The sequence below is a fragment of the Cannabis sativa genome, chromosome 1 (genome assembly GCF_029168945.1).
Source record: "Cannabis sativa cultivar Pink pepper isolate KNU-18-1 chromosome 1, ASM2916894v1, whole genome shotgun sequence".
Taxonomy (NCBI): domain Eukaryota; kingdom Viridiplantae; phylum Streptophyta; class Magnoliopsida; order Rosales; family Cannabaceae; genus Cannabis; species Cannabis sativa.
This window is the reverse complement of record NC_083601.1, coordinates 43,349,958-43,376,444: the sequence shown is the minus strand read 5'-3', so window position 1 is coordinate 43,376,444 and position 26,487 is coordinate 43,349,958. Positions and strand designations below refer to the sequence as shown.

Below are 26,487 nucleotides of genomic sequence, written 5' to 3'. Positions count from 1 at the left end.
TGAAAATTTGATTTTCTAGTAAAGAAACTAAAAGGTTATTTCTGATTGTAATTATTTTTTTCGACAATCGTAAAAAAACATATGCTTCTCATATGTTAGAATGATCCCCTTAAAAAGTAGATTGCAGTAATATAATTTTTGAGTTCAAATAATTATTGGTGTAACTAAAATAACTTTTTAAACTTTTTTTTAAAAAAAGAAAAAAGAGAAACAAATATATAAAATAGATGGAGAGAGACATAAAAAAACAAAAAAAAAAAAAATCTGACATTATATATATTAAAAATATAGATTTGAATTGTTGTGTACATTTCATGCTCATAATTGTTTATTTAAAGGAAAAAAAAATTCTGACACGCGAAGAAAAAGAAAATAAAACATATTACAATTTGAATGTATACCGCATACTAAATTAAGGGAAATGATATTGGACATATACTTAAATTAAATAAATAGTCATATATCTATAAATAAAATACAGTAAATGTATTTTGGTGTAATTATTCCTTAATAGAAATGGGGCCAAAACCGCAAATAAAATCAAATTAAAGCCATTTGGTGTAAATTTCTATTAAAATATTTATTTTATTATTTATATTTTTTCAAGATAATTTTATCTTAAATATATTTAGTTATTTATTTCATAGTTAATATTTATCTTTAAAATTATAATTTTATTTTTTAGATTTTTAAGTTGAATTATGTTAGCTAAATATAATAATTTTGTTATTTAAGATACTTTAGTGTTATTTTTAATTTCGTTATTTTTTTTTTGGCAAAAAATATATCCTTTCGTCATATTAAAATAATCACTTTGAAAAATAGATTGCGGTATAATTTTTAATTTTAAACTATTATTTGTGTGACTTGACAATATTTTTAAACTTGTGAGAAAAAAGTAAGAGAGAGGAGTGATATCCATTCATTTTAATATTAAAAATCTATTATATATTATAATAAGTTAATCATAATAATAAGAAGAAGAGTGAGAAAGGCACCAAAGGAGAGAGAGAAATCTTTTTTTTTAAAAAAAAAGACATTGTAGAACTAACATAAAATTGGATAGGAAAAAATACAATAAACAAATAAGTAAACGTGTCAAAAAATAGAATTGAAAAAAAAAAAAAAAAAAACTTCACTGATGCATAGATGTACGAGCGTGAGAGAGAATCCACTTCTCCTTCGTTACGGTACACCAATGTGATATTTTCATGATTAAAATACCTGAAGTTATTTGTATAAATAAAATGAGAATTACGTATGTGAGCGTAATTTTCTCTTACTTTATTCTATAGTTACCAAAATAATATTATTTAGTACACCATTGGCCGGAAGCAAAACTTCACAATGGAATTATAGGCAAATATATGCCATTACGAATTCAAAGGTATAACCCCATTACAGTGTCCGAAACAGATAAGTTTTTCTTTTTTTTTTTTGAATTTAAAAATCAATATTTGAGTGGTGGGGTCACTGGGGGATCTTATATTAAAAATAAAATAAAATATTTAAAAATAGCTATTTAGTTTCATTTAAAAAAATTAAGAAATTTTTTATATATAGTCCTATTTTAATAATTTTTAATTTACATAAAATTTATATTTTAATTATATTAAGTGTTTTTAATTTTTATTCTTCCTATTTATATTCTTAAAAAAATATACTGACAAAAAAATTGAAATAAAAAATAGGTTTTTTTATTTATACTTTTATAAATAAAAATAATATAATCTCAAAATGAAACAAAATGAAAAATACAATACACATAGTAATTTTCCCATAAACGGGTTTATACATGATATTTTCTTAGAAAAAAAATTAAAAATATATATGGTTTAGAAAAAAAGACATGAAAATAAAATAAAATAAGTATTAAAATTAATATAAATAATGTGAAATTGTTTTTAAAAAAAAATATTAAAAGTAATTTTTAAAAATAATTTATATATTTATTTTTAATAATATCCCAATATAAGAGATATTATTATAATTTAGTGAAGTATTTCCTTCAAAAACATCTTCAGACGACTAGCCCTTTTGAATGGAAAGGTGTTTAGATGATTTTGAGGGAAATCGGTTTGAAACAAAGAGGATATTTATGCAAAACCCAAGAAACTCTAATTGTGACCACAGAACCTTTTACGATCTAAAACTATGATGATGTGATCCTTATTAATTGAAAGTTGAGTCGAGTTGTGCCTCAAAAACTGAACAAATTAAATTAATCTATGATCAAATGTACTGAAGTGGTCATCTCATAATATAAACGCCAAAAACAAACAAATCAATGGAAAACGGGAATCTTTAATCGAACTGACTAAAAAGATGGGAACTTCTTTTAACAGAAATTGACCAAGTCAAATGCCCAAAGAAACAAATACCCAATTTTGGGTAAACATTAATCAATAATATATTTCCACTTTGTAGACTACCAAACACTGTAGAGAGAGGACACTAGCAATCTTTGAGCTTTTCACTTCTTTCCATGTGAAGAAAGAAATAATAGGCATTATTTGAGACCTTTTCCAAAATGTCAGTCACAAAAGAGAGATTCCCCAGTTAAATAATACCCTTTACCCTTTAATACCTTCAGTCATTTTCTAGATTTTAATTACATCTCACAAAATAGTATACACAACACATTTGAACTTTTTTTTTTTTTTATCATTTTCAAAATATTTAGTAATGACATTTGGCCTGCAAAGACTACCTCAGAAATCATTAATGCTTTGCTTGTTTTTCCAACACATTCACCAATATAGGGAGGAATCTCCTCACGGGTTTAGTTTGGAACTTTGCTTAATCTACCAACATTTAATAATACATTTGCTTACCAATATTACAAAACATCCCTAGACAACAATACTGAGAATGATGGACATAGGACAATGATATCCATAACCATTACGTTTGTGTGTTTGTTTTTGTGCTCAACAAGTCATTTGTTATACCAAGATTAATATTAAGTAAGACTTCCCAATATTTTATTTTCAATGGTAGGTAGGTAAGCTTAATCATGTGGATATAATTAATCACTCACCAATATGTTAATTTTGTAATTGTACCCTATCAACATCATAACAAACTAGCTTAACAACTATGTAATTAGTAAGATGATAAGAACCCATTTTAATTTAGTGACATATATTATGATTTATTTCTTCAAATGCATTGAACCCTTCACAGGTGACTATTATTTCTCTACTTGCACTGTAGCTGTAAGAACAAAGAGATGAACTTAAAATGAAACCTTATTAGTTTGATGGTTTTGGCATAAAAAATGAGGCATTATAGAGATTTTTTGGCGCCAACCCTATCTAGTTGGTGATGAAGCCTTAGTTTGCTTTATCAGCCTTCTCTTATATAAAAGACCAAGCTATAAAAGACAAAAGAACTCACTCACCCAATTATAGGTTGTGAAACTTTTGAAATTCAAATCTAACGGTCCTTTTCTTTTCCATTTATTTTTTTGTGGATATATTTTCATCTCCTTCACTTTTTTTATAGTAAGTACAAGACCCAATTTTTGTTAACATGATTCATAATACATACTTCCACTTTTTAATGTTGTGGTGTGTTGAGTTCAATATCTATACTTTATGACCAATTTTATTGTTGTATTTTAGTATGAAATTAAAGGGCAGGGCAGTAGTGTATTATCAATGCCAACTATAATCCAATACAATCATACTGGCAAGCAAAGCTACTGGGCCAACAAAAAACTCTAAAAGTACCAAAAGCATTAAATACCATTCTATTCCTTTTTTAAAGAGTGACAAAGAAAAAAAAATGGTAGAGCTGTCCAAACCAAGTGAAAAAAAAAAACCCTTATTTTTCTAATATCTATTATTTTGATATAATAAAAATCAACATTAAATTGCAGCCTCATACATACAAGCAAACAGTAATTGAAAAGCTTAGAAATAATGGAACAAAGATGGCAGAGGAGAGGGACCTTGCTTGTACTGTAAACATCTAGCAAGAAGGAGGGGTCCACTGTTGGCTCCTCTGGTCCACCCATTGCATACTCCTTCCATATTTTTCTTTCTCTGTCTCTCTCTCTTCTTGTATATACTTTTTTTTTTTACAGTATTATTATTATTATTATTATTATTATTGCTTTTAAAGTGTTTGGTTACCAAAGATCTTTGCTAAATCTAAATTTCCTAACCCTTTGTTATTTTATTGCTAATCATGTGAACCCCACTAACTATCATCTAACAAGTGTATATTTAATGACATTGGTTGGTTGATTCAATAATCTTCTGATTATTTTCTAATGGAATGTGACTGACATGTGTCAGAATAGTATCTTCTCCTTCTCTGAAAAAAAATAAAATAAAATAAAATAAAATTGGTTTAAGTCTCTAAAAAGAACATTATATACTACTGGGAATTAGTAGTTGGTATAACAAGAAAGAAAAAGAAGAGGTCAACAAAGTTGTAGTAGGAGAAGGCCACATTGAGTAAATCAGAAAACAAATTATTAAATCTATATAGATGCTTTGTTTAATAGATACTAGGTATGCTATGGCAGCCAGTAATTAATTAAAATAATTAATACTAGCAGTATAACAGAGAAGAGAACAAAAAATAATCTTAATGGGGACAAATATTTATAATGGAAAATGAAAAAGGAAAAGGTAAATGGTCTGAAGAAAAAAAAAAGTGGTAACTGGTAAGTAAAGTAAATTAAAGAAAATGGTAAAAGTAGGTTCTTGCAAGTTTTGAGCTTTCAAATCAAAAAATAAAAGAAAAAGAATAAAATTTTGATAAAGTGGCATATACATATGTGTTGGGGAAGGAGCCTTATATATATAAATATATATATTATGGCTTGTGGGTTCGTGTGGAGGACCAAGTGAACACAGTATTTATTTGGAGAAAAAGAAAACATATAACGGCAGTATCAACAACAACAACAATAATAACAGTGAGACATATTTGCAGAGTTTTCCAGAGAGAGAGAGAGCTCTGGCGTGTTCTCTCTTTCTCAGCAATCTTTTAGTCCATTACCATTATTAATATCGAAGTTGCAGAGAATTTGAAGAAGAAGAATAAGTACGAAAGAGAAGAAAGGAAGGAAAACAAAGATGGGGGGAGGAAGAGGAGCTTCTTCAAGGCTTAGAAAAGCAGCAAGGAATATAGCAGTTGCAGCTGCTAGTGCTTGTGGTTCATTCTCTAGAAGGAAAGCTCTTGTAGATCCCATTGCCTTTGACAATACCAACTCTGAATCTGTTAGTTTCTTCTTCACAACCCCTTTTCTTCTTTCAGTTTTTCACCAAACTTTTCTTTCTTAATCTGATTTTGTTTAGTCTAGTTGAATAGCCCCCATTGTGTGATATTTGTTTTTCTTATTATTATTTTCTATAACCAAGAAAGAAAACCACCGAAATGACTAATTGAGTTTATCCACCTCAATTGTCTTTGTTCCTTGAAGCTAACTTTTCTCTGTTATTTACATATGGGTTGTTGGGTTTGGTTTTTGTTTTCATAATCAGACAAAAAGGACTCATTTTTATTGTAAAATTGCTAAGTAAAAGGTTAAACCAAAGAGGGTAACAGCTAATTTCCCTTAAATTTTTTGTTTTAACAGATCTCAGGTTCTTCCGTTGTGTCTCCTTCAAAATCAAAGAATATATCTATAGAAGAAGATGAATATATTACAGAGGAATTTGTGTCTTCAAATATCAACCCAAATTTGCCTCCTGCTAAGGTACAATACACCCCTTCAAGTCATTCTTATTCGTTTGAGCTGAACCCCTCTTAAGATATGAAAAAATATTCCAAATCCCCGTGAATACCTAACAAAAAATAAACTTTAAAATAAGAAAAGAACAAAAAAAAAAGTGAAAAAAAGGTAAAAAATGTCTTCTTTATTTACAAAACCCATTCTTTGAGTAGATAGCCTTTGGCGGCCGTATTTTTGACTATTTTTTTTTTCTTTTTGAGTCACAGAAGTTCCATTCTTATTTCTTTCCTTGATGATTTGAAAGCTGCAGTAGTCTTAAAGTCTTATGTATATTTGTGTTTCTGCACTTTCCAGTCAATTCAAGCTTCACATTTTCTAAATCAGAAACACCCTTGTTATTTTTATGTACAATAAATCTAAATTGCAAAAAGAAAAAATAAAAATGATATCCAAACGCAGAGTCTGAATTTTAAAGTGAGAAGTAATTATAACAGGTGGGGAAATAGAATAACAAAAGTTGTGTGGCATGTGAAGGCTCCTGACACATGTGCACTACTAGTCTGAAGTTTGAGAAAAACCACTGCTATCCAACCTTAGACAGCAGAGCCCACTCTTAAAAAGAAAAGCTTTTTCCCACCTGCCAGTGACACTAATTATAGTGATTACTATGACCATGTTATTCAATCTTTTACCACCACCACCACCATGGCATTCCCTCCTTTCCTTTTTTAATTTTTAGACAAACAGTTTCAATTGGATTATTATGATGGTTTTCAAAGCACAATTGGTTATTCATTCATGCCACTAATATTTGTTTGGTAGAGTTTGCTGTGGATTCTTTTCAAAGATCTTGGTACATTCATGATTGATATTTGAAACTCCAACTGAAGTTTAGTTTTTTTGTCATGTCAAAACTCAAACCAATATGATTGCCAAGTGTTTGTTGAAAGTTAATCAACTTGTTTCAAAACATTTATATTTTTTCACTCTTACTTTATATATGACCAAAAGCCAATTATTTAGGGACGTACTTGATAATTGAACCCGACCATGTTCGATCACTTCATTCCACAGTGAAAAAAGATTAGCTTTTCTTTATTTAAAGTTGATAAAGTAATCGAGCAAGCTAGTTTGAATTGAAGCTTTTGTCCTACCTTCATGTTTTGTGTGTGTGTGCAAGTTTGACTAGTTGTTAAGAATTCTAATTATTAGTGTAGTTATTATGTATTTACTGTGTGCTTATCTTTTTCTTGTGTTGATTGTATATCACAGAACTTGTGTGCAATATGTCTAGACCCTCTAAACTACAACAGCAAAGGAAGCAACAGCCCAAGCCAAGCAATTTTTACAGCACAATGCTCCCACGCCTTTCACTTTGCCTGCATTTCTTCCAATGTCCGCCATGGCAGTGTCACCTGCCCCATTTGCCGTGCCCACTGGACACAGCTCCCCCGCAATCTCAATGCTCCTTGTGCCTCTATCAACCACACCGACCCCATTCTTCGAATCCTTGATGACTCCATTGCCACATTTCGCATCCACCGCCGCTCATTCATCCGCTCTGCTCGCTATGATGATGATGACCCAATTGAGCCTGAGGAAATGTCTAACTGCCCACGTCTTCAACTCTCTCTAGTCCCAATCCCGACGACCTCACCAACGAACTACCAACCGCCCTTGGCAATGCCTCTCAGTCGCCATTTACAATCCTCAACTTGCTCTTCTTCCTCCTCATTTCTACAAACAAACAGAGCCTATCTGTCTGTGAAACTTGCTAACCAACGAGCCACAGACTTGGTCTTGGTGGCCAGCCCCAACGGGCCACACCTTAGACTCCTCAAGCAATGCATGGCCTTATTGGTGTTCTCTCTTAGACCAACAGATCGTTTGGCCATTGTTACATACTCATCAGCTGCAGCTCGAGTCTTTCCCCTCAGACGCATGACATCTTGTGGTAGAAGAGCAGCTTTACAAGTCATTGATCGCCTTTTCTACATGGGCCAAGCTGATCCAGTCGAAGGACTCAAGAAAGGGATTAAGATTCTTCAAGATCGAGCACACAAGAACCCTGAATCAGGAATACTACACCTATCTGATAGTCCAACACAATCTTACCATGCTTCGATGATGAACATGGAAGTTCCAATCCCCGTTCATCGTTTTCACGTGGGGTTCGGGTATGGAACATCGAGCGGGTACATCATGCATGGGTTCGAAGAGTTTTTAGCGGGACTACTCGGGGGAGTAATAAGAGAGATTCAGTTGAGAGTTAGAACAGGGAATGAGTCAGCAAATGGGATGGTTGTACGAATTGGGGAGCTAAGAGGAGATGAAGAGAGGAGAGTTTTGTTAGACTTAGGCGAGAGTGGACATGCTTGTGTTGAGTATAGTTACAGTGAAGACGTGGGAGAAGTTGATGAACGGTTCATAACAGGGGAAACTTTGGTGAGTGTTGGAGATAGTAAGAGTGATGCAGAGGAATCTGGCTTGGCCGAGGAGGCGGAGGAGGTAGCGGGCGGTGGTAGCGGCGGAGGAGGGAGGAAGGATGCTATTGGTGGTGGGAGACCAAGTAGTGTAGAGAGTTGGGATTACCATGATCCTTATATGGCAAGAAGATGGGCTAAGCATTTGCATGGTGGATATAGGTTTTGAAGTAATCTTTACAATTACTTATATGCGTGCATATTGCCATATATTTGAAGCAAATTATTATTCTCTTTGGTATGGATTTGTACATTTTCATTGAAAAACATTTTACTTTTTACATGGCTGTTGCTTGAAAAGCTTTTCAATAGGGATATTATAAACATATTTGTTTAATATAGAATCCCCAATTAATTTTATGGAACTAATTTACAAGTGGAGAAGATATCATTTATCAAATAATTTTATTGTTAATTTGGTATTTCTAAAATAAAAAAAAGTAGCTACTCCCAATGGGAAGTGATTGCATATAAAATTAAAGACGTCCTTTTTAAAATTTAACTATCCATCTTCAAATCAGATAACTGAGAAAAATGTCAAGATAATAATATAAACACAAACAGGAATATATTTTATATCAATAACGTAGCAAGATAGTTTTCTTTCACTTTTTTTTTTTTAAGGGATTCTTTCACTTTTAATGCTAATATAATAGTAATAATGAATATGAAATATTTTTTCTCTGTTATTTGTTAACAGCAAAAGAATTATATATGGTGAAGCTACCAAGTTAGTGTAGTGGGATGGGAGTTAGGAAATGGGGTGAAACCCAAAATTCGAGCCTACAATTTTTTCGTAATAAAGGCACTGTAGTTTTTTTTTTTTTTTACACATTTTATGGTTTTTATACAATATGTATAAGGTTAAAAAAACTATAAGGTATATCAAAAAGCTATAGATTAAAAATATAAAAAATTCAAAAAAAAAAAATGAAATATTTTATGGGAAAACCGTATAAGGTAATTTTTGATAAAATCACACTAAGATAAGGTAATTAGTTACCCTAAATTATTTTTCTATATTTTTTTCTTTTTATAAAATATTTTTGTTTTTCTTTTCTCGAAAATAAGCTATATTTTTTTATAAATTTTTGCTAAAGCTAATTATATTAAAAATAATAATGGTGATCCTCGTTTATACTGGAAAAACTGTTGAATGGGATATGCAATTTTGAATATTAAAAAAGTTGTTTAAATTGTACTACATTATGACAAAAATACAAAAAATTTAAATATTTTAAATTTATCAAAAGACATATATATGCTAGATTTATGTAATTAAGATTAATTAAATTACTTGGATATAATAGTATATTATATAAGTATAATGTTAGTTAGATTAATTGTTCATGTATACTTATTTACTTTTGTTTTTTTAATTGAGTATATTTTTAGACTTTAGTTGTATAATGAGGTTTTTTTTAATCTTATTCAATAAATAATATTACTTTTTATTAAAAAATATTTAATTTAAGGATTATTTATGAAAAAAAAATATAATAATATTTAAAATTTGTTGTTAATTATAATTTTAATTTAATTATAATACTTTTAATTTTATAATAATTTTTATTTTTTTTAAAAATATTATACATTTTTTTTCCTAAAGAAATAATAGAATGATATTTTTTTAGTAACTTCAATAGTTCTTTAAGAAACATAAACACTTTTTTTTTAATTTATAATTTAAAAAGGAAACAATAATAGAAAGATATTTTTAAAACATGCCCAATAAATTTAAGTAGCTATATTTGATATAACATAAAAGATAAGAGAAATATAGGTAGTAAGTTTATATTTGAATTGCAATAATTTTTTTTTTAAAAAAAAACACACTTCCTATTATATGGTCATTCTTAAATTTATGTGTTATTTTATTTGTATCCATAGCTTTATATTTACTTTTATTTATATTTATTATTCAAAATATTTAAATATTTTTATTATTTTTTTTTTCTTATTATAGTTGTGTATTCAATTATTTTTGGAACATCAAATTATGACTTTTAATATTGGAGATTTGTTGAAGGATGTCTTTATTTTCATTTAATATTTTGCATACATTAGATTTTTTTTCATGATATTAGTTATTTTGAGCTTTAAGTCTTACTCTATTATTTTGTATATTTTTATGTTTGATGACCAGTTTTTTGCATTATTTTTTATGGTTTCCGTATTTTTTATAGTTTTTGTGCCATTTTTTATGGCTTGCCCCTAATTGTTTAAAGTAGATTTGTGATATGGTCAATGGATACGATAAATATTTTATTTTGTACTCATGCCTTCTACAAACGAGTTTTCAGATTTGAGAGATAAGTGTTTCAAGTCTTGACATGATAATATGGATTGTTTTACCATCTTTATTTGCATTAGCTATTTTTTTTATTAAATTATGTTGTAATAGAGTTTTATGTATTATTAATCTGAAAGTCAATTTTAAGGAAGACCAACTGTTACAGAGATTTTTTACCGATAAATTTATTTTAAATATTATTTGTTTGAGAGTTGTTATCTTCTAACTATTGAGAATTTCTTTTATTAGGTTTTAATATCATCACATGGGATTAATTCATTTTTTATCTTATTTTGTTTTGTAGATATTTTGGGGACCATTCTTGATATGTTAATGAGTTGACGTGTAGTATTTACTAATACAAGTTAAAGCTCTAACTCTTTGGGTGTGTTTTTTGAGGAAGTTATAACTTTATTGTCAAAATTTTCGGGGGTAATTTTATTTTATGTTGCTCGCTGGCTTTAGCAGTTCATGGTTTGACAAAGCACCCTCTAGTTAAACGATGAGCTATCCATGTTCAAGGAAGTTCCTGTGCTGTTTGCGGATGTCTGTATCGTAAATTCGTGAGTAATTTTAATCACTACATAAAAAAAATAGATAATTATATAAAGGGAAACTTACAAAAATACTGGAATTTGGGTTAATTTTTACAAAACTACTGTCACACGGAAATCTTTTCAAAAATACTGTGTTTTTATAAAACACCAGTAAAATACAAAGCAGAACAACTCAAAACAACAGTAGAACACCAGTGAAAACTTAATACAGTATACTGCAGTATGAAACTTATAAAAAACACAGTAAAAAAAGTAAAAAATACCGGCTGACAGTATTTTTGTAACAAAATAGCAAAAGTTAGTATACCATGTAAATTTCCTTTATATAAAACACTAATTTTTGTAAAAAAATTATATTTTTACGTTCAAAGAATTTTTTTTAATATTTTACGAACAATAAGAATGCTACATAAAAATTACAAGGAAATAACATTCAAACAATATCAAAATAACAACAAAAATTAACATACAAATAACAAAAATATCAACAATAAATTAACAAGATTACAACATAAAAATACATCAAAATATTGTATTTTCTGTAAATAAAATCATAAAAATAGTAAAAATATCCCGTACAATGGTATTTTTATAATTTTTATGATTTTGTGAAATAATACCTATTCAAAATAACTTACACATAGATATTAGACTTACATATGTAGTTTTAAAATGTTTTTGTTATGTTGGTACTCTTGTTTGTTGAAATTTCAATTGTATTATTTAATTATTGAATTTAAAAAGGGAAATTTGATTTTATATACTTAAAAAATTAAAAAAATTTATTATTAAACCAAAAAGTTAAACCCTAAAAAAATTATACCTTTTTTTTTTCAAAACCCCAAAAATACCCCCTCACAATTCTTTCTCTCTGCATCATCTCTCTCTCTATCTCACATCCCAACCGCCCATCCTCACCACCACCTCCGACCTCCATCCTCCGACCTCCGACCCTCACCGCCGACCACCCGCACCAACACCCCGACCCAGCCCCACTCTCTCAGACTGCCCAAAAGTCGCACCACGAAAGCCCACTTCCTCTCTCTGAAATCGAAGAAAAAAAAATTGGTCCCGGGTCAGGTAAGTCAGGCAATCGGACCCATGGTGGAGCCATCGGACCTGGATGGACCAATTTTTTTTTTTTTTTTTTTTGCGTTTTCGAGAGAGAGAAATTGCTCCCAGTCCAGATGGTCGGACCATGGGTCCGTGGTCGGACCCCATCGGACCCATGGTCGGAGCCATCGGACTTGGGACCAATTTTTTTTTTTTTTTTTTTCTGCGATTTCAAAGAGAGGAAGTGGGCTTTTGGGGTGCGATTTTTGGGCGGTCCGAGAGAGTGGGGTTGGGTCGGGGTGTTGGTGCGGGTGGTCGGCGGTGAGGGTCGGAGGTCGGAGGATGGAGGTCGAAGGTGGTGGTGAGGGTGGGCGGTTGGGATGTGAGATAGAGGAAGAGATGATGCAGAGAGAGAGAATTGTGAGGGGGTTATTTTTTAAGTTTTGAAAAAAAAAAAATATATAGTTTTTTTAGGGTTTAGGTTTTTGGTTTAATAATAAAATTTTTTAATTTTTTAAGAATATAAAATCAAAATTCCATTTAAAAATATACTAAACCGTTCACACATAAATGTATGTGTGTCAACTTTATGTTTAATTTATTAATTCAAATATTATTACTCAAAAAAAAAATAGTGGTTTTAATATCTAAGCTGACATTAATGTGTAACTGACATTAATATGATAATATCTAAGCTAACCAAACTCATAATTACTTGTTTGAATGTAGAACTCCTACGTTGTTATTTCATAAGAGAGAAGAAGAAAGAAGAAAAAGCGAGAGAGAGAGAGAGAGAGAGAGAGAGGACAAGTGAAAAACAGTACAGCGAAGAAGACGACAGACCACATTAACTGACAAAATTTGGAGAAACACGTCTACTCCTGTCAGACCCCCCTTACCCTACTCCTCTCTACCACATTACTCTATTACTTTTTCCCTTTTCTCTCTTTTCTTACCATTAATGAATTTCGACTTCTCTGTTTATTTTTCCTTGGATATATTATATTATAGCGAGGGACCAAAATTGTTGTATCTTCATCAATAATTCATTCATATCCATATTTTCGGTTCAGGCGAAAGTGGGTGTCTTCCATTGATTGGTGTCGTTGGGGCTTTAGATTCCGAAGGAAAAAAGTCAAATGTTCCCCAGATTGATTCAGACCCATGAAGGGATAATGGGCCAGGATGATATTCAAATCCAAGGGATTGGTTCAAACCATGGACTTAATCAGAATCTGAGGGGAGACCCATGTCTCGTCTTGACTTCCGATCCCAAGCCACGTCTTCGTTGGACTGCTGACCTTCATGAACGATTTGTCGACGCCGTTACTCAGCTCGGCGGCGCTAGTAGTTAGTCCTCTCTCTTTCTATATCTATTTTGCTTTATTCAATTTGTTCATAGTTCAGAGTCCCCAAATGTGTGTTTTTAGGTTTTGGGTAGCTAGATTTGATATTCTTTTGAACTTAGGACTCTTAGGTCATGTTATTAGGATCAGAATCGTATACGGAGAATGTTCTAAAAGGCAATGTAAAGAAATTTTTAATTTTTATATAATTATGTGGAAGATTCGCCAGTTGTTGCCTTAAATAAGTAAAATGAACTAGTAAATATAGCTTTAGTAAACTCTTGTCATAATGAAGAAAGAGATTTCTAGAAGGGCAAATTGATTACTAGTTGCTAATCTTGAAGGATAATTGTGTTGATCACTTTAGTCAATGATGCCTTTTCTGATGGGGCCATTCTTGTCTTAGTGATTTAGTATCTGTAACGGTTATGAGTTGTGAGGACAGGACAGGCTTTGTCGTCCTGAAGCCACTCAGGATTTTAAGGTCATTGGGCCTGTATTTTCCAATTGAAGCTTGTGTTCTTAGGTTTCTTCAATCTTTTATCTTTCAGACATACTTTCAATTCCACTTGCCAGACCAATCATAGAATTTATTCAGTCTTTAGATAGAAGATGTTTATGTCTTTCTTGGCTTCATTTGATGATCTTCTGTACTGGATAAATAAGCTGATTGTTTGAGTATATGTATCCCCTGGATCCCAACCTTTTAATTTCCTCAATCTATGTTTCAAGATCATTAAGAAAGAATCTTAACAAACTATATTCTCAGCCATTTTGTATAAAGGCTTGCTAATTTTTGCACTTTATTAAGTATGTTAACATATTTTGTAACTTATACAAGTTTGATGGACCTCATATATCAAGCTTTGGCCACTCAGTTGTTTGTTCATTAGCACATCTTAACTTATATCTTAGTAGCTGATAACTGCTGGATTATCATATTTTATTATTATAGTGCCCTAAAATGGTCATGACTGATAACTGCAGAAGCCACACCAAAGGCCATAATGCGGACAATGAATGTGAAGGGACTGACTCTTTTCCATTTGAAGAGTCACCTCCAGGTTTGTTTTCATTTTTAGCTATTACTATGACAAATAAAGTGGACTGTTTGTTGGCCAAAAGCAAAATTCTTATAGACTTATTATTGATATGTAATGTTTATTCTTATATTTCAGAAGTACAGACTCGGCATACAGTCAGGAAAAGATATGGGTAAGGCATCTAAAGAGGGTCGTTGTGTCATAATAACCTATTTTTCTCTTCCCGCTTATCTCTTTACTTTGTTTTATTCCCCAGAGAGGGACTAATATATATAAGGAATTATGAAGTGTATGTAAATTAGATGTGGATGAATGATGAACCACAGTAAGTATAAATCATTTATCAGAATTTTGTTAAGTAGACTGATTTCTTTAGCCAATTTATGCGAGGGATTTCAGCTTCATTCCTTATAGACAGCCCAAGAACTGGAAATTCTTCTCCAAATTTGCCTACTTCTGATATGAATGAGTAAGAAAACACTTCTTGTCTTTTTGTAAAATCATTTTATGGTTTGTTTTCATGTCATTGCTCATGGAATTGGTAAATAGGACTAAATTATGTAAGAACTGTTATTGATAGGGGCTATGAAGTGAAGGAGGCACTAAGAGCACAAATGGAAGTACAAAGTAAATTACATTTACAAGTTGAGGTAATTTTCGTTTCCTTAACTTGCCTTTTTAAAGTGTACAAAACCTCAGTAATAGGTGGTAGTAGTGAGTAGTAACTTGGATTGAGTACCTCAAAATTTTCTTTGGCGGCAAGGATGGACTTGAGAAAGTCTGCTTATGACAGACGTCTCAAGTTTGAGTCCTAGTAGCTGCAGAAATCTCTGTTGTCACCCAAGACATGACATTGAGGCAGTGGGTATCCATAGTTATCGAAAAAAGAAAAAGATATTGATGATATTATGTGAGATTATTTTGTAATCTTTTTGCCTGCAATGCGACTGTTTTTTTTATTATTATTATTATGTTTATTATATGGTAAATTTGTTAGTGAGTGATGATTAAGTTAAAAGCACATCCAATTCTAAACAACACTCTTTTTCATTGCTATTTAGGCTGAGAAGCACTTGCAGATTCGCCAGAACGCTGAGCGTAGATATATGGCGATGCTTGAGAGAGCTTGTAAGATGCTTGCCGATCAATTTATTGGAGGTTCTGTTATTGACATGGAACACCAAAAATACCAAGGATTAGGGAGTAAAACACCTATGAGTCACACCATGGATCCACTTGGCTTCTACTCTTCACAATCTGCGGGGGTAGCCGGAGTTCAAGGCCGAGAAGAAATGCCGAACAGTCTTTGTCCATTAAGAGCTGATTGTTCCACAGAGAGCTGCCTAACATCACACGAGAGTCCTGGAGGATTGACCCTAGAAGGATCTCCAGGTGGAGGGAAGAAAAGTATGCTGAGCTTGGACTCAACTGCCTCGTTGATCTGGAGCGAAACCAAAGTGAGAACCCAAGAGGTTAATGTGACTCAAGTTGATCCTCTTGGGATCACTAATTATGGCATATAGATTTTAAGTCTGCTTCCATGATTTGTCATCTTTTAATTAGAGTAAGATATTTCTATGCACTCTACTCCATGTAAAGAGTGTTGCTGTATGTCTAAAAAAAAAAGAAAAAGAAAAAAAAAAAGAAATTTTTTCTTGCCTGTGAAGTTGGCAAGAATGGAAGTAGAGTCAGAAAGAACATTTTCCAAAATTGTAAATCCAAATGACTAGTGACTTAGAGGTGAAGACAATTTGTGTCTCAATGTGATGAAACCATGTCAACAATGCTCAAGTGAAACCCCATTTGACTTGAAAGCAATTTCCTAAACATTTTTTTGCTTAATCAATGATGACCAGCAAGTGCCCAAATAGGCATTTGACCCCAATGGGCAGCTTTTGTACCAACGAAATGAGATCCATGAGTGCCTTGGTCTGCTCAAACTATTTTCTGTCACTAAATGATTGCATCAATGATTTTGAGCAAGGTTGTTGGAGTTATTGAGTCAAAGTTTTAAGGTAAAAAAACAGTGGAAAGGGACATATAAACACACGTTGGATATTTTAGAAGCAGTCAGTGGGCAACAAAAGAAGGCATTGCAAGTGCCCAAATATCATGGGGTTGCAGCATAACGATAATGACTCCAAATGCAATAAGCCAATTAAAGCTGATAGAGAATTGAGCTAAAAGGCAACACCCTCCTTGTAAGTTGTGAAGGACCACTAAACTAGCCTCAAGAACTGTTCATTCAAGCCTTTTTATTTATTTATTTATTTATTTGATTATATTTGTCTTTACTTCATTACTCTCCATATTAGTCTTGATCAAAAATGTATGCTATGTTGTCTTAACGTTTGACCCTGTATGGTGTTCCCAAATGTTAACAAAGTTATAGGCTTGATTAAAAATAGGATAACAGGTTTGGTTATTAGCTAGATTTGCCAAAGTGTGAGGGCATTGTTTTTGTAGCTTCGTTTTGCCCGAATTATCGGGTATATTCATTCTTAAAGGGTTAGTTTTACTTAGATATTTATTATAATGAGCATTGATTAGCCACTCAACTAGAACAATAAATTATTAATAATAAAGAAAAAAGGCATAGTAAGACTAAGTATTTTAATGGGCACTTCTTTATTTAATCCATTTGTTTATTTTGTAATTATAAGATTATAACGAGGAAATGAGACAAAATTCCAATTATCACAGGTTGCTATATCTAAACATATGAAAATGACAAAACTGCCGGAATAATCTAAAGGACGGAATATTATTAGGAAGATTCCGTCTAAGCCGGTTTTAGGTGACCTATTCCGTTTATCACTATCCTTAATCCTCCTCATTCTCAATCACATCAATTATTTATTTATTTTTTAAAATATATATATTTCGATAACATAATGAATTATTAGTTATATACAAACAATTGTTCAATAGAGATTATACTTTGGTTTTGTTTTATTGTTTATTCAAAATATTATTAAATGAACACTCCTAAGCTGGCCACTTCTACGGAGGGTTTGGACTTGACTTTATTTTACTAATATAATAGTTGTTAACTCATGTTTTTTCATTGTTAATAGGGCTCATTGTAGCAATAAATATAAATATAATTAAATAAAAACAAATGGATTTTGGGTCATTCATGGTTTAGAAAATTCAATTATAATTTGTAAATTTCTATTTTTGAACATCTAAACAAAATTGTGTTATGATTTTAGGTGAAAAGTATATTGCTTTAAGACTTAAAGCCAGAGGAAATGATAAGGAAATAGCAAAATATTTTTCTTGTATTTTTTATTTCTTTTTTTGAATTTTTCTTCTTCTTGTATTTGTTAATTACAAGGGAAACTGATCCAAAAAAAAAAGAAGTTTATAATAGTTGAACGTGATTAGCAAATATGTATGCAATACTTTATAATTATATCCATTGTAAGTACATTTCACAAGATAGTTTATTTTATTTATTTTTTAGTGAACATGTTAACATAGTATATTCTAAAAAAAAAAAAAGATAGTATTTGTTTTTAAATGACAAAATATTATAGGAAATATCTAGCACACCTTAAAAGGAGTTTATCAATGCATTCTTTATTTGTTTTACTATCTAAAACAATTAGTATTTTCTTTTCACAGTTGTTTACATTATAATTATTTAAAATATTTTGAATTTTTTTGAAAAATTTAAAAAAATTTAAGACGCTGAAAATTTGGTTCAAACAGTTTATTTCACACACACGTATAAAATAAAAAAGTCACATGAAATATACTGTTTGAACCTTATTTTTTAGGTGTTAAATTTTTCTGAATTTATCAAAATTTTACAAAATATCTTAAATAATTACAATATTAATGAATATGAAAAGAAACTAAAAACTTCCTCCAAATACCAAATCAAATAAAAATGTGTCATTAAACTTCTACTAGGAGATGCATTATAAAATAATCCAATATTATAATGGATTAATAAATATTGAGAAATTTACATGGTATACTAACTTTTGCCATTTTTTTTACAAAAATACTGTCAGGCGGTATTTTTTACTTTTTTACTGTGTTTTTTTATAAGTTTCATACTGCAGTATACTGTGTTAAGTTTCACTGGTGTTCTACTGGTGTTTTACTAGTGTTCTACTGTTGTTTTGAGTTATACTGCTTTGTGTTTTACTGGTGTTTTATAAAAACACAGTATTTTTGAAAAAATTTCCGTGTGACAGTATTTTTATAAAAGTTAACCAAAATTCTAGTATTTTTGTAAGTTTCCCTAAATATTCTATCTTTCAAAACAGAAAATTGTCCATTATTTAAAGTAGCAACACATAAAATGCTTATTATCTCCTTTGGTTTCCCAATTTATTAGTTCAATTTTGAGTGAAAGATTCCAATTTGGAATCCCGCAACAATTTATTGCCAATGAAGTTGACCATGACTTTAATTATGAATTAATTATTGTGAGCTCTTCCCTAGCCATAAAAAAGAAAGGACATAAGAACCCACTGGGATTAATTTAAAGTAATAAATAACTACTATAGTTTTTTTTTTTTTTGAAATCGTAACAATAGATTAAACAAGCATTACAATAACAAAGTTAGTAAAACTTCTTATAGAAAACAAGCAATTATTAATCAAACAGAAACATTACAAACAAAACACTAAGGAATACAGATTCTAGCTTTAATGCTAGATTTTATCAACTTATTAGTACTTATCAGAAGCTAAAGATTTCACCTCATAAATACAAAGTTCTACATTAGTTAAAAATGAGAAACATCATCAGTATATAAAGATAAATACTATCTCTATTAGTACGAAACTTTTTAAGAAGGTGCTCAAAAATAAAACTGTAAAAGTTTAGAGTGGAGATGAATGGTCTCTGATATCCCAACAATGAGTTTACGCTAATACCAACTAACAGAAACATTAATTAGTTATAAACCTAACAAAATTTACAATATTCATAATATTCAAATAAAAAATATTTAAACAATTTATATGAAAAAAATTAAGAACATCATTTATTATTACTAATAAAAAAAACTACTCCAAACTAATCATTATAATAAAAATCATAATAAAAAGTAAAAAATTAAGAAGAAAAAAAGAAACTATAATAATGAACAATTGATGCTGCCATCTTCTTCTATTTCTCTCTCACTAAAAAATATTGTCTAAAAGTCCTTAAAAACTAATCCCAAAAGTTCTATTTATACCCCATAAAAATCCTTTGATTTAAACAAAGATAAAAGTTTCAAATTTTGAAATTGATCTCTCGCCGTGGCGAGAGCCTTCTGCTTAAAAATTGTTATCGTGTGATTAGTTAGTATATTAGCCATAATTCCTTCAATACAACTTGAAATTTGACGATTCAAGATGTTTTGAAAAATTGAGAATGAGATCTACAACTTTCATGTTTAGCTCCAAGTTCAGTTATGCTTTCAAAATTGTCGAAATTTACAATTAAATTCTACCTTATAAAACCAAGCTCTACAAAATTGATATTTTTTTACCAAAGTATGCTAAAACAATTCTAAGATACTCTAAGCACATAATTAGCTTTCCAAAATTCTAACAAATTAAAATCACACTAATAAAACATTCAAAGAATTAATTTAAAAATATTCACATAAAATTAGTCATATTTATAAAATATGGAGTTATCACTGATAAAGACATCAATAAAACAATTAAACGAATTTAAACTCCTTCTACAAAACAGAATTAAATCATCTCCAACACACAAACTTACTAACTTAAGGCATTTAGAAAGAAAGTGATACCTGAAATTTAGAAGCTGAGAATAATAAATGAGAAAACGAGTTAAGTATTCCATAACCAGAACACGAATAATAAAAGAGATATTGTGTCTGCCTATATGAGACTTTGGACTCCCTTGAATTTTTCATGAACTCTTCCATTTAAAACTAATGAATATATACATTGTACTCCTATCACAAATTATGACCCATTTAATAAAAGTGGGAAAAGAGTAGGCTGCCAATAAAGAATATAGAGTTTAGTAAATATAGTAAATAAAAAAGTAATATTTATTGTGAGCTAAATTTGATACAATATTATATTTTATACTAAATTTAGCACAATTTTTAGAATATAATTGGAATAATAATTTTTCTGTTAAAATATAATAATACACTACTTTTTTAACACTCCATTAAAAATATTCTAAAACTGTGGATTTATTCTTCACAAAAGCCCTTTTATTGTTGTTCACCAAGTAGGGTAAAACAACCACAACTAGTCTTTTACATAGGATTTTAGAAATGTATTTGTAAATAGATAACAAATAATTACCTTTAAAAAAATTATTTTTTTAAAAAAAATTATCTATTTAGAGTATCTCCAATAGTTAAATTTTAGAGGATACTTGCTTAGGTGTAAAACACAAGAATGCTATAGTATTAGAGATAAATAAGTGCTATCATAAAACATTGTATTGATTTCACTACATGACATTAATAGTATTTTTTTTTTAAAAAAAAAAATAAAAAATTAAAGGTAAATAAGTAATGTGAGAATATTTATAATTAAAATAAATAATATATTAAATAAATTATGTATGAAATTATAATTATAAATTTGTTGAATGGTAATATACCATTAAAGTAATGTTAGAATTAAGAGTGTAAAAAATAATGTGAAAAAAAGATAAAATATAATATTAAATTTTTGGATGATATAGAAAATTTTAACACTTTTAGAAAATACTATCATTAGAGATGTTGTTAATGACACTTATAAGGATGAATCTTTTGATTTGAGTTCTTAATGAACTATAAAATATTATAGTTATAAAACCACATTAGTATATTATCCAACACAAGCTATAAAAGCCCTTAATCAACTATTAATAAAAATAACACAAAATAATAAGAAATTATGAATCGATTTATAAAAATCAGAATGAAAGAGCAAAAGAAAAAAAAAATCAAAGCCTGAATCTAAAATTAGGTAGTTCTATTTAAGATTTTTTTTTTTTTTTGAAAGAATTATAATAAATCAAATCTAATGATACTAATGGTAGCAATAACCAGTGCCCTGTTTGGGGCAGCTCCTCCCACTCAATTTTTTTTTTTTTTGCTTAATACTTAAAATTTTGTTACTAAAAATTTAATATATATTTCCCTATTTTAGTCCATGTTAATTTTTACATTTGTGCTCCTTTAATATATATATTGAACAATATATTTGTATTTATATTTATAATTTTTTTAATTATATTTTGTTTTATTTTTCACTCCGGTGAATAAAATTTTTGAGTCCACCAGGGGCAAGAATTAACATCTTAAATAAAAAATCAATTAATCACATCTAATAAAGTTGTTTACGACTATTAATTAAAGTTTAATTATTGTCCACCTACTAGTGGGATTGAAAAGACATAATCTATATACACAAGTGTATATATTGTCCTCCTAAAAAAACCATAGATGTATAATGGTAAATATTACTGTTTAGTTTTAATCATACACACGACACCTTAATTCTTTTTCCAATAAACTACATTTTTAATTTAATCAATTTAGTCTCTTCTTCCATCTAAAGTTTTTCTTTTATGCAATCGACACATTTTTTTTATGAAAACAATTTGTTATCATATATAATAAAATAACATTATTATATTAACACTACCTCCTAGTAAATTTATTAGCAAGTTTGCATATAATAATTATAAAATTAAATCGTATGAGAATTAATACTTATATCAATATATTTAGTAGAGGTATTCATCAAACTGCCCAAACCGTTCAAATTGCCCGCACCGCACCGCACCACACCGTAAAAAAAATGCGGTTTGAAATTCTTTACGGTGCGGTCGCGGTTTGAATTTTTCCTAAACCGCGCGGTGCGGTGCGGTTTGCGGTTTTGAATTGTTAATATGCGGTTCAAACCGCACCGCACCGCATATTATAAAAATACCAATTTTTATATTTATTTAGGTCCAATATGTGAATATTCAACTTAAAGTCTACTATTCTTTCAAAAAAAAAAACTTAAAGTCTACTAATTATTGTATTGTTGACACTTAATTTTTTTTTTCATATTTATTTTCAAGTCTTATTGTATTTTGACAAGTTTTGCTCAAAGTTTGTTGTATTTGTGATAGTTTAATTATTTAGTGATAGTCCAAACCGCATAAACCACAAAAACCGCACCGCACCGCACTATTTTTGCGGGTTTTTAATTTCGCGGTGTGGGTGCGGTTTGGGAAATTTGAAAAACCGCATGTGCAGGTTAGTTTGAAAAAATAGTCCAAAACCGCATCACCCGCACCGCGAACACCCCTAATATTTAGCTTTTTATTTTTTTTTTAATTTTTTAGGGAGCCTTTGAAAAAGTGTAAAATATAGTGTAACGATTATGTTGTGTAATTATTAATTACTAGTTACTTTCCAAACACAACCTTATTAGAGAGAGTGTGACACACGCGCATAGACGAAGAAGAGGAGTCAATTTCTGCGATAACTCATTTCCAAAAAGACAATACACCCAAACAGCTCCCCCTTTTTTTCTTTATTTTTTTTTACAAAAAAAAAATAATTATTTACAAAAAAAAATAATTATTACTATTATTCGGTTTAAACTGCACGAAGCGAGCGAGCGAGCGACACAGAAAGAATCGAGATACACATATACATACATACATACATAACAACCACACACATACATACTCGTTCATAATCACACACGAAAAAACCCAAGCAAGCATTGTCCCAAATAGGAGGGCTGGAGCCTGGACAGAAACGATCTCAGTTCGCTTCCAGATCTGTGTACGTAATTTTTCTTTGCCCTTTCCTTTAATCCCTTTCTGGGCTTCCAAAAATCTCACCTTTCCACTTCAATTTGGGTTTTTTTTTATTAGCTGCTGCCTATTTAAATTTGTTTCTGTATCTGTGTTGTTGACCTGAATTACGTTGTCTTTTTCCGTTATTCTAGTTTCTCTTTCTCCACCCAGTTGTTGGTGTTGTTTATTGGCTTGTTTTGCCCTAATTACTTGATCACTGTGATGTAATTAGCTGCTTCTGTTTACTTTTTGATTCAGATGTTAATTTTTGGTGCAAAAGGATTTTATCAATTGTTATTTAAGGGGTAGATGCGGGTAATTGGAAATGGGAAGGTTTTCTTTTATATCTATTTTCATTGGCTGTAAGGTCCAAGAAAAGAAACTGACAAGTTTTTTGTCCAATTATCATTTTAATTTTATGAGGAACTAAGTGGCCGAATTTTTAATGGTCAAGCTAGGGAACTTTATTTATAAGTTATTAAGAGTTTGGGGTTTTGTATTTGATGATTTTCATGAAAATTTGGAATATAACTGGGCAGGTTATGACTACATCTCTTTCTAGATTCATTAATAATTGAGTCTTCTAGGATAGACTTTTGAGGATACTATTAGTTGATAGTTATAATTTATATGGGTGGGTCAATAAGATTTTGTATTTTCTTTTCCTTATCCGTAAATTGTATGACACTCTACCGTTTTACTGCAACTACTCAAGCTTAAAAGTGTTACAAATATATGTACCCCAGGCTTCCACTCTTGCATGTTGCATCCAGATTTATTCATAAGAGGGACAGAGAAGTCTCGGTTTTTACCTCTGGAAGTGTATAAGAGAAACAACAATTTTTCTTGATGATTCATCTTTCTTTGCTTGTACTCTATTCAGGACACTTTTAGAGTTATATTCCTGTTTTCTCGATGTTCAGTTTTGTCTAATATTAGGGAACTTTTTTGTCTGTTCTTGGCAAGGCCAACTATGCAGTATTAAGTGTTCATCCATATGCATTTATGATGGGTAAACTGTATATCTCTAAGATTACTATTTTGGTATTGATTTTTAATTTTGTTTTGTTTTTTCATTCTACTTTTGAATAATTTGTAGCTTTCTGGTTTGTATCAACAGAAGGCTGCCCCTAGTACGGACATTTGTGTACATGGTCGGCATTTGGACAGTGGCGTGAACACTATGGATCCAGTCAATGGAGGCAACAGTCTTAACAATCCCAGTCTTGCCTCCAAACAAAGGTTACGTTGGACGCATGAGCTTCATGAACGATTTGTTGATGCTGTGGCACAACTTGGAGGACCTGATCGTGAGTCACACTCCTATTTGCTTCAAGGCTGAATTTTTACAATATTCCCCCTCTGATATTCTAGCAATGTCATTTGTTTGCTGGTTTTTAGAATTCATTCAGCTATGCAACATTTACCAAGATGATTTGTATTTGATATATGCTTGAGCACCATGGTTTTGGTAGAGATCAGTGTCAATAATTATGAGCAACATGGTGTTAATAATTTTAATAGATGGACTAAATCTCTCTTTTCCTTATTCTTTCCAGGTGCCACTCCAAAAGGGGTTCTTAGAGTAATGGGTGTACAGGGTTTGACAATTTATCATGTCAAAAGCCATTTACAGGTAAATATAGTCAAGTGAGCCATTGTTATTTTTGAAATACTGGATTTGTTAGACTTAGCATTTACGTCTCCTTCTCATTGTTTATTTGATTTCATTTCACTTTTGTGATGCATCCAGAAATACCGGCTTGCAAAATACTTACCTGAGTCGTCATCTGATGGTATGTGTATTTGATTCAGTTGTTTCCTTTTATTTCCCCCCATCCCTGGTAGCTGATAGATTCTATTAATTATTACATCATGTCCTAAATTTTTATGCATTACTGCAAGGGAAAAAAGCTGACAAGAAGGAGCCGGGGGATACTCTTTCTAATATGGAGGGTTCATCGTAAGTGTAGTTTTATTTTTTGTTATATAATATCTGTTACTAGCAGATATTATGGATCTATCAAGCCTTGCCTTTTTATTTAGAGTTTATGCTATTGCCTGGTCTCACAGATAATGACGTGTAACTGAGCTAGGAACATGAAACCATGAATGATGAAAATGTATTGTTTGATATTTCCAAATTATCAGTTGACTGATTATGTGAGAATGTATTTGCTGTTCTTAGCAGTGGGATGCAAATTACTGAAGCATTGAAGCTGCAGATGGAGGTCCAGAAGCGCTTGCATGAACAATTAGAGGTTTGTTTTCACTTTTCAATTAATCAATAGTACACTGCAATTGTTGATTTATTGGCTTTTTTTTATTATTATTATTGCCTATACAAATATTTATAACAACCTCAGATGAAAGCATATAAGTTTATGTCAATGCATGCACAACAACAGGTACAGAGACAGCTTCAGTTACGTATAGAGGCCCAAGGCAAGTACTTGAAAAAGATTATTGAAGAGCAACAAAGACTAAGTGGAGTTCTTTCAGATGGGCCTGGTGTGGGTGATAATGGCCCAGAATCTGACAAGACAGAACCAGCGACCCCTGCTCCAACATCTGAGACACCCCTCGAACTCCTAGACAAGACTGTCAAGGAACATACCCCAGCTAAGAGTCTTTCTGTTGATGAATCCCTATCATCTCACCAAGAACCATCAACCCCAGATTCTGGCTGCCATGATGGTTCCCCAGCCGAGAGCCCTGAAGGTGAGAGATTAGTGAAGAAGCAAAGGGTTAGCATGGGTGGAGCGTTTGCTAATCCAGATTTAGTGCTTACACACCAAATATTGGAGTCAAGTTTAAATTCTTCTTATCAGCAACCACAATCTGCTTTCCTGGCTGGAGAGCAGTTTGAATCATCAAGAAATACTGTTGGGAATAGTGATCAACTGGAAAATGTCACAGCCGGCAATCTGTAATCCACTGTCCTGAGTAGCGCTGCCTTGTATGAGTGTGTTAATTATGTAGAGATGTCAATGATCAGATCAAATGATGCTGTTAATCATAGATGTTTTGGGTTAACTAGGTTCAACCAATGCACATTCATAAAATGTAACCAAGGTTATTACATGGGAGAGTTGTTACTGTGAACAAGGGTAAGAACTAGTTCAGTTATCTACTAACATTATATAACGTTAGATCTTATGCTTAATTGTTGTCCAAAATTCTTGATATTCTTCGGTGGATGATGTTTGACTTTGAAACACGTTTG

General features: G+C 30.8%; 3 protein-coding genes across 15 annotated transcripts; all 3 read left to right on the top strand.

Annotated features, from left to right (window-relative positions):
* Positions 1-4,572: 4,572 nt before the first annotated feature.
* LOC115707215 (probable E3 ubiquitin-protein ligase WAVH2) lies at positions 4,573-8,575 on the top strand. Of its 2 annotated transcripts, XM_030635099.2 has the most exons (3): positions 4,573-5,237; positions 5,597-5,716; positions 6,965-8,575. In XM_030635099.2, exons 1-3 carry the CDS (start codon positions 5,094-5,096, stop codon positions 8,342-8,344), a joined length of 1,644 nt encoding a protein of 547 aa, XP_030490959.2. In that variant the 5' UTR covers positions 4,573-5,093; the 3' UTR covers positions 8,345-8,575. The 2 variants fall into 2 exon arrangements, with proteins under 2 accessions (XP_030490959.2, XP_030490960.2); XM_030635100.2 differs by lacking the exon at positions 5,597-5,716 and having other exon boundaries at positions 4,684-5,237.
* A 4,215-nt stretch (positions 8,576-12,790) lies between these two features.
* On the top strand, positions 12,791-16,281 carry LOC133038336 (protein PHR1-LIKE 3-like). Its single transcript, XM_061116459.1, has 7 exons — positions 12,791-12,961; positions 13,152-13,428; positions 14,412-14,488; positions 14,603-14,639; positions 14,867-14,936; positions 15,048-15,117; positions 15,529-16,281. The coding sequence occupies exons 2-7, from the start codon at positions 13,218-13,220 to the stop codon at positions 15,988-15,990; spliced, it is 927 nt and encodes a 308-aa protein (XP_060972442.1). The 5' UTR covers positions 12,791-12,961; positions 13,152-13,217; the 3' UTR covers positions 15,991-16,281.
* A 6,757-nt stretch (positions 16,282-23,038) lies between these two features.
* LOC133038304 (myb family transcription factor PHL7) lies at positions 23,039-26,479 on the top strand. 12 transcript variants are annotated; one of them, XM_061116421.1, is made up of 8 exons: positions 23,075-23,247; positions 24,008-24,273; positions 24,382-24,571; positions 24,821-24,897; positions 25,015-25,057; positions 25,167-25,224; positions 25,453-25,522; positions 25,670-26,479. In XM_061116421.1, exons 3-8 carry the CDS (start codon positions 24,445-24,447, stop codon positions 26,192-26,194), a joined length of 900 nt encoding a protein of 299 aa, XP_060972404.1. In that variant the 5' UTR covers positions 23,075-23,247; positions 24,008-24,273; positions 24,382-24,444; the 3' UTR covers positions 26,195-26,479. The 12 variants fall into 12 exon arrangements, with proteins under 12 accessions (XP_060972437.1, XP_060972427.1, XP_060972415.1 ...); XM_061116411.1 differs by having other exon boundaries at positions 23,077-23,247; positions 25,450-25,522; XM_061116440.1 differs by having other exon boundaries at positions 23,078-23,247; positions 25,176-25,224.
* The last annotated feature ends 8 nt before the right edge of the window (positions 26,480-26,487 follow it).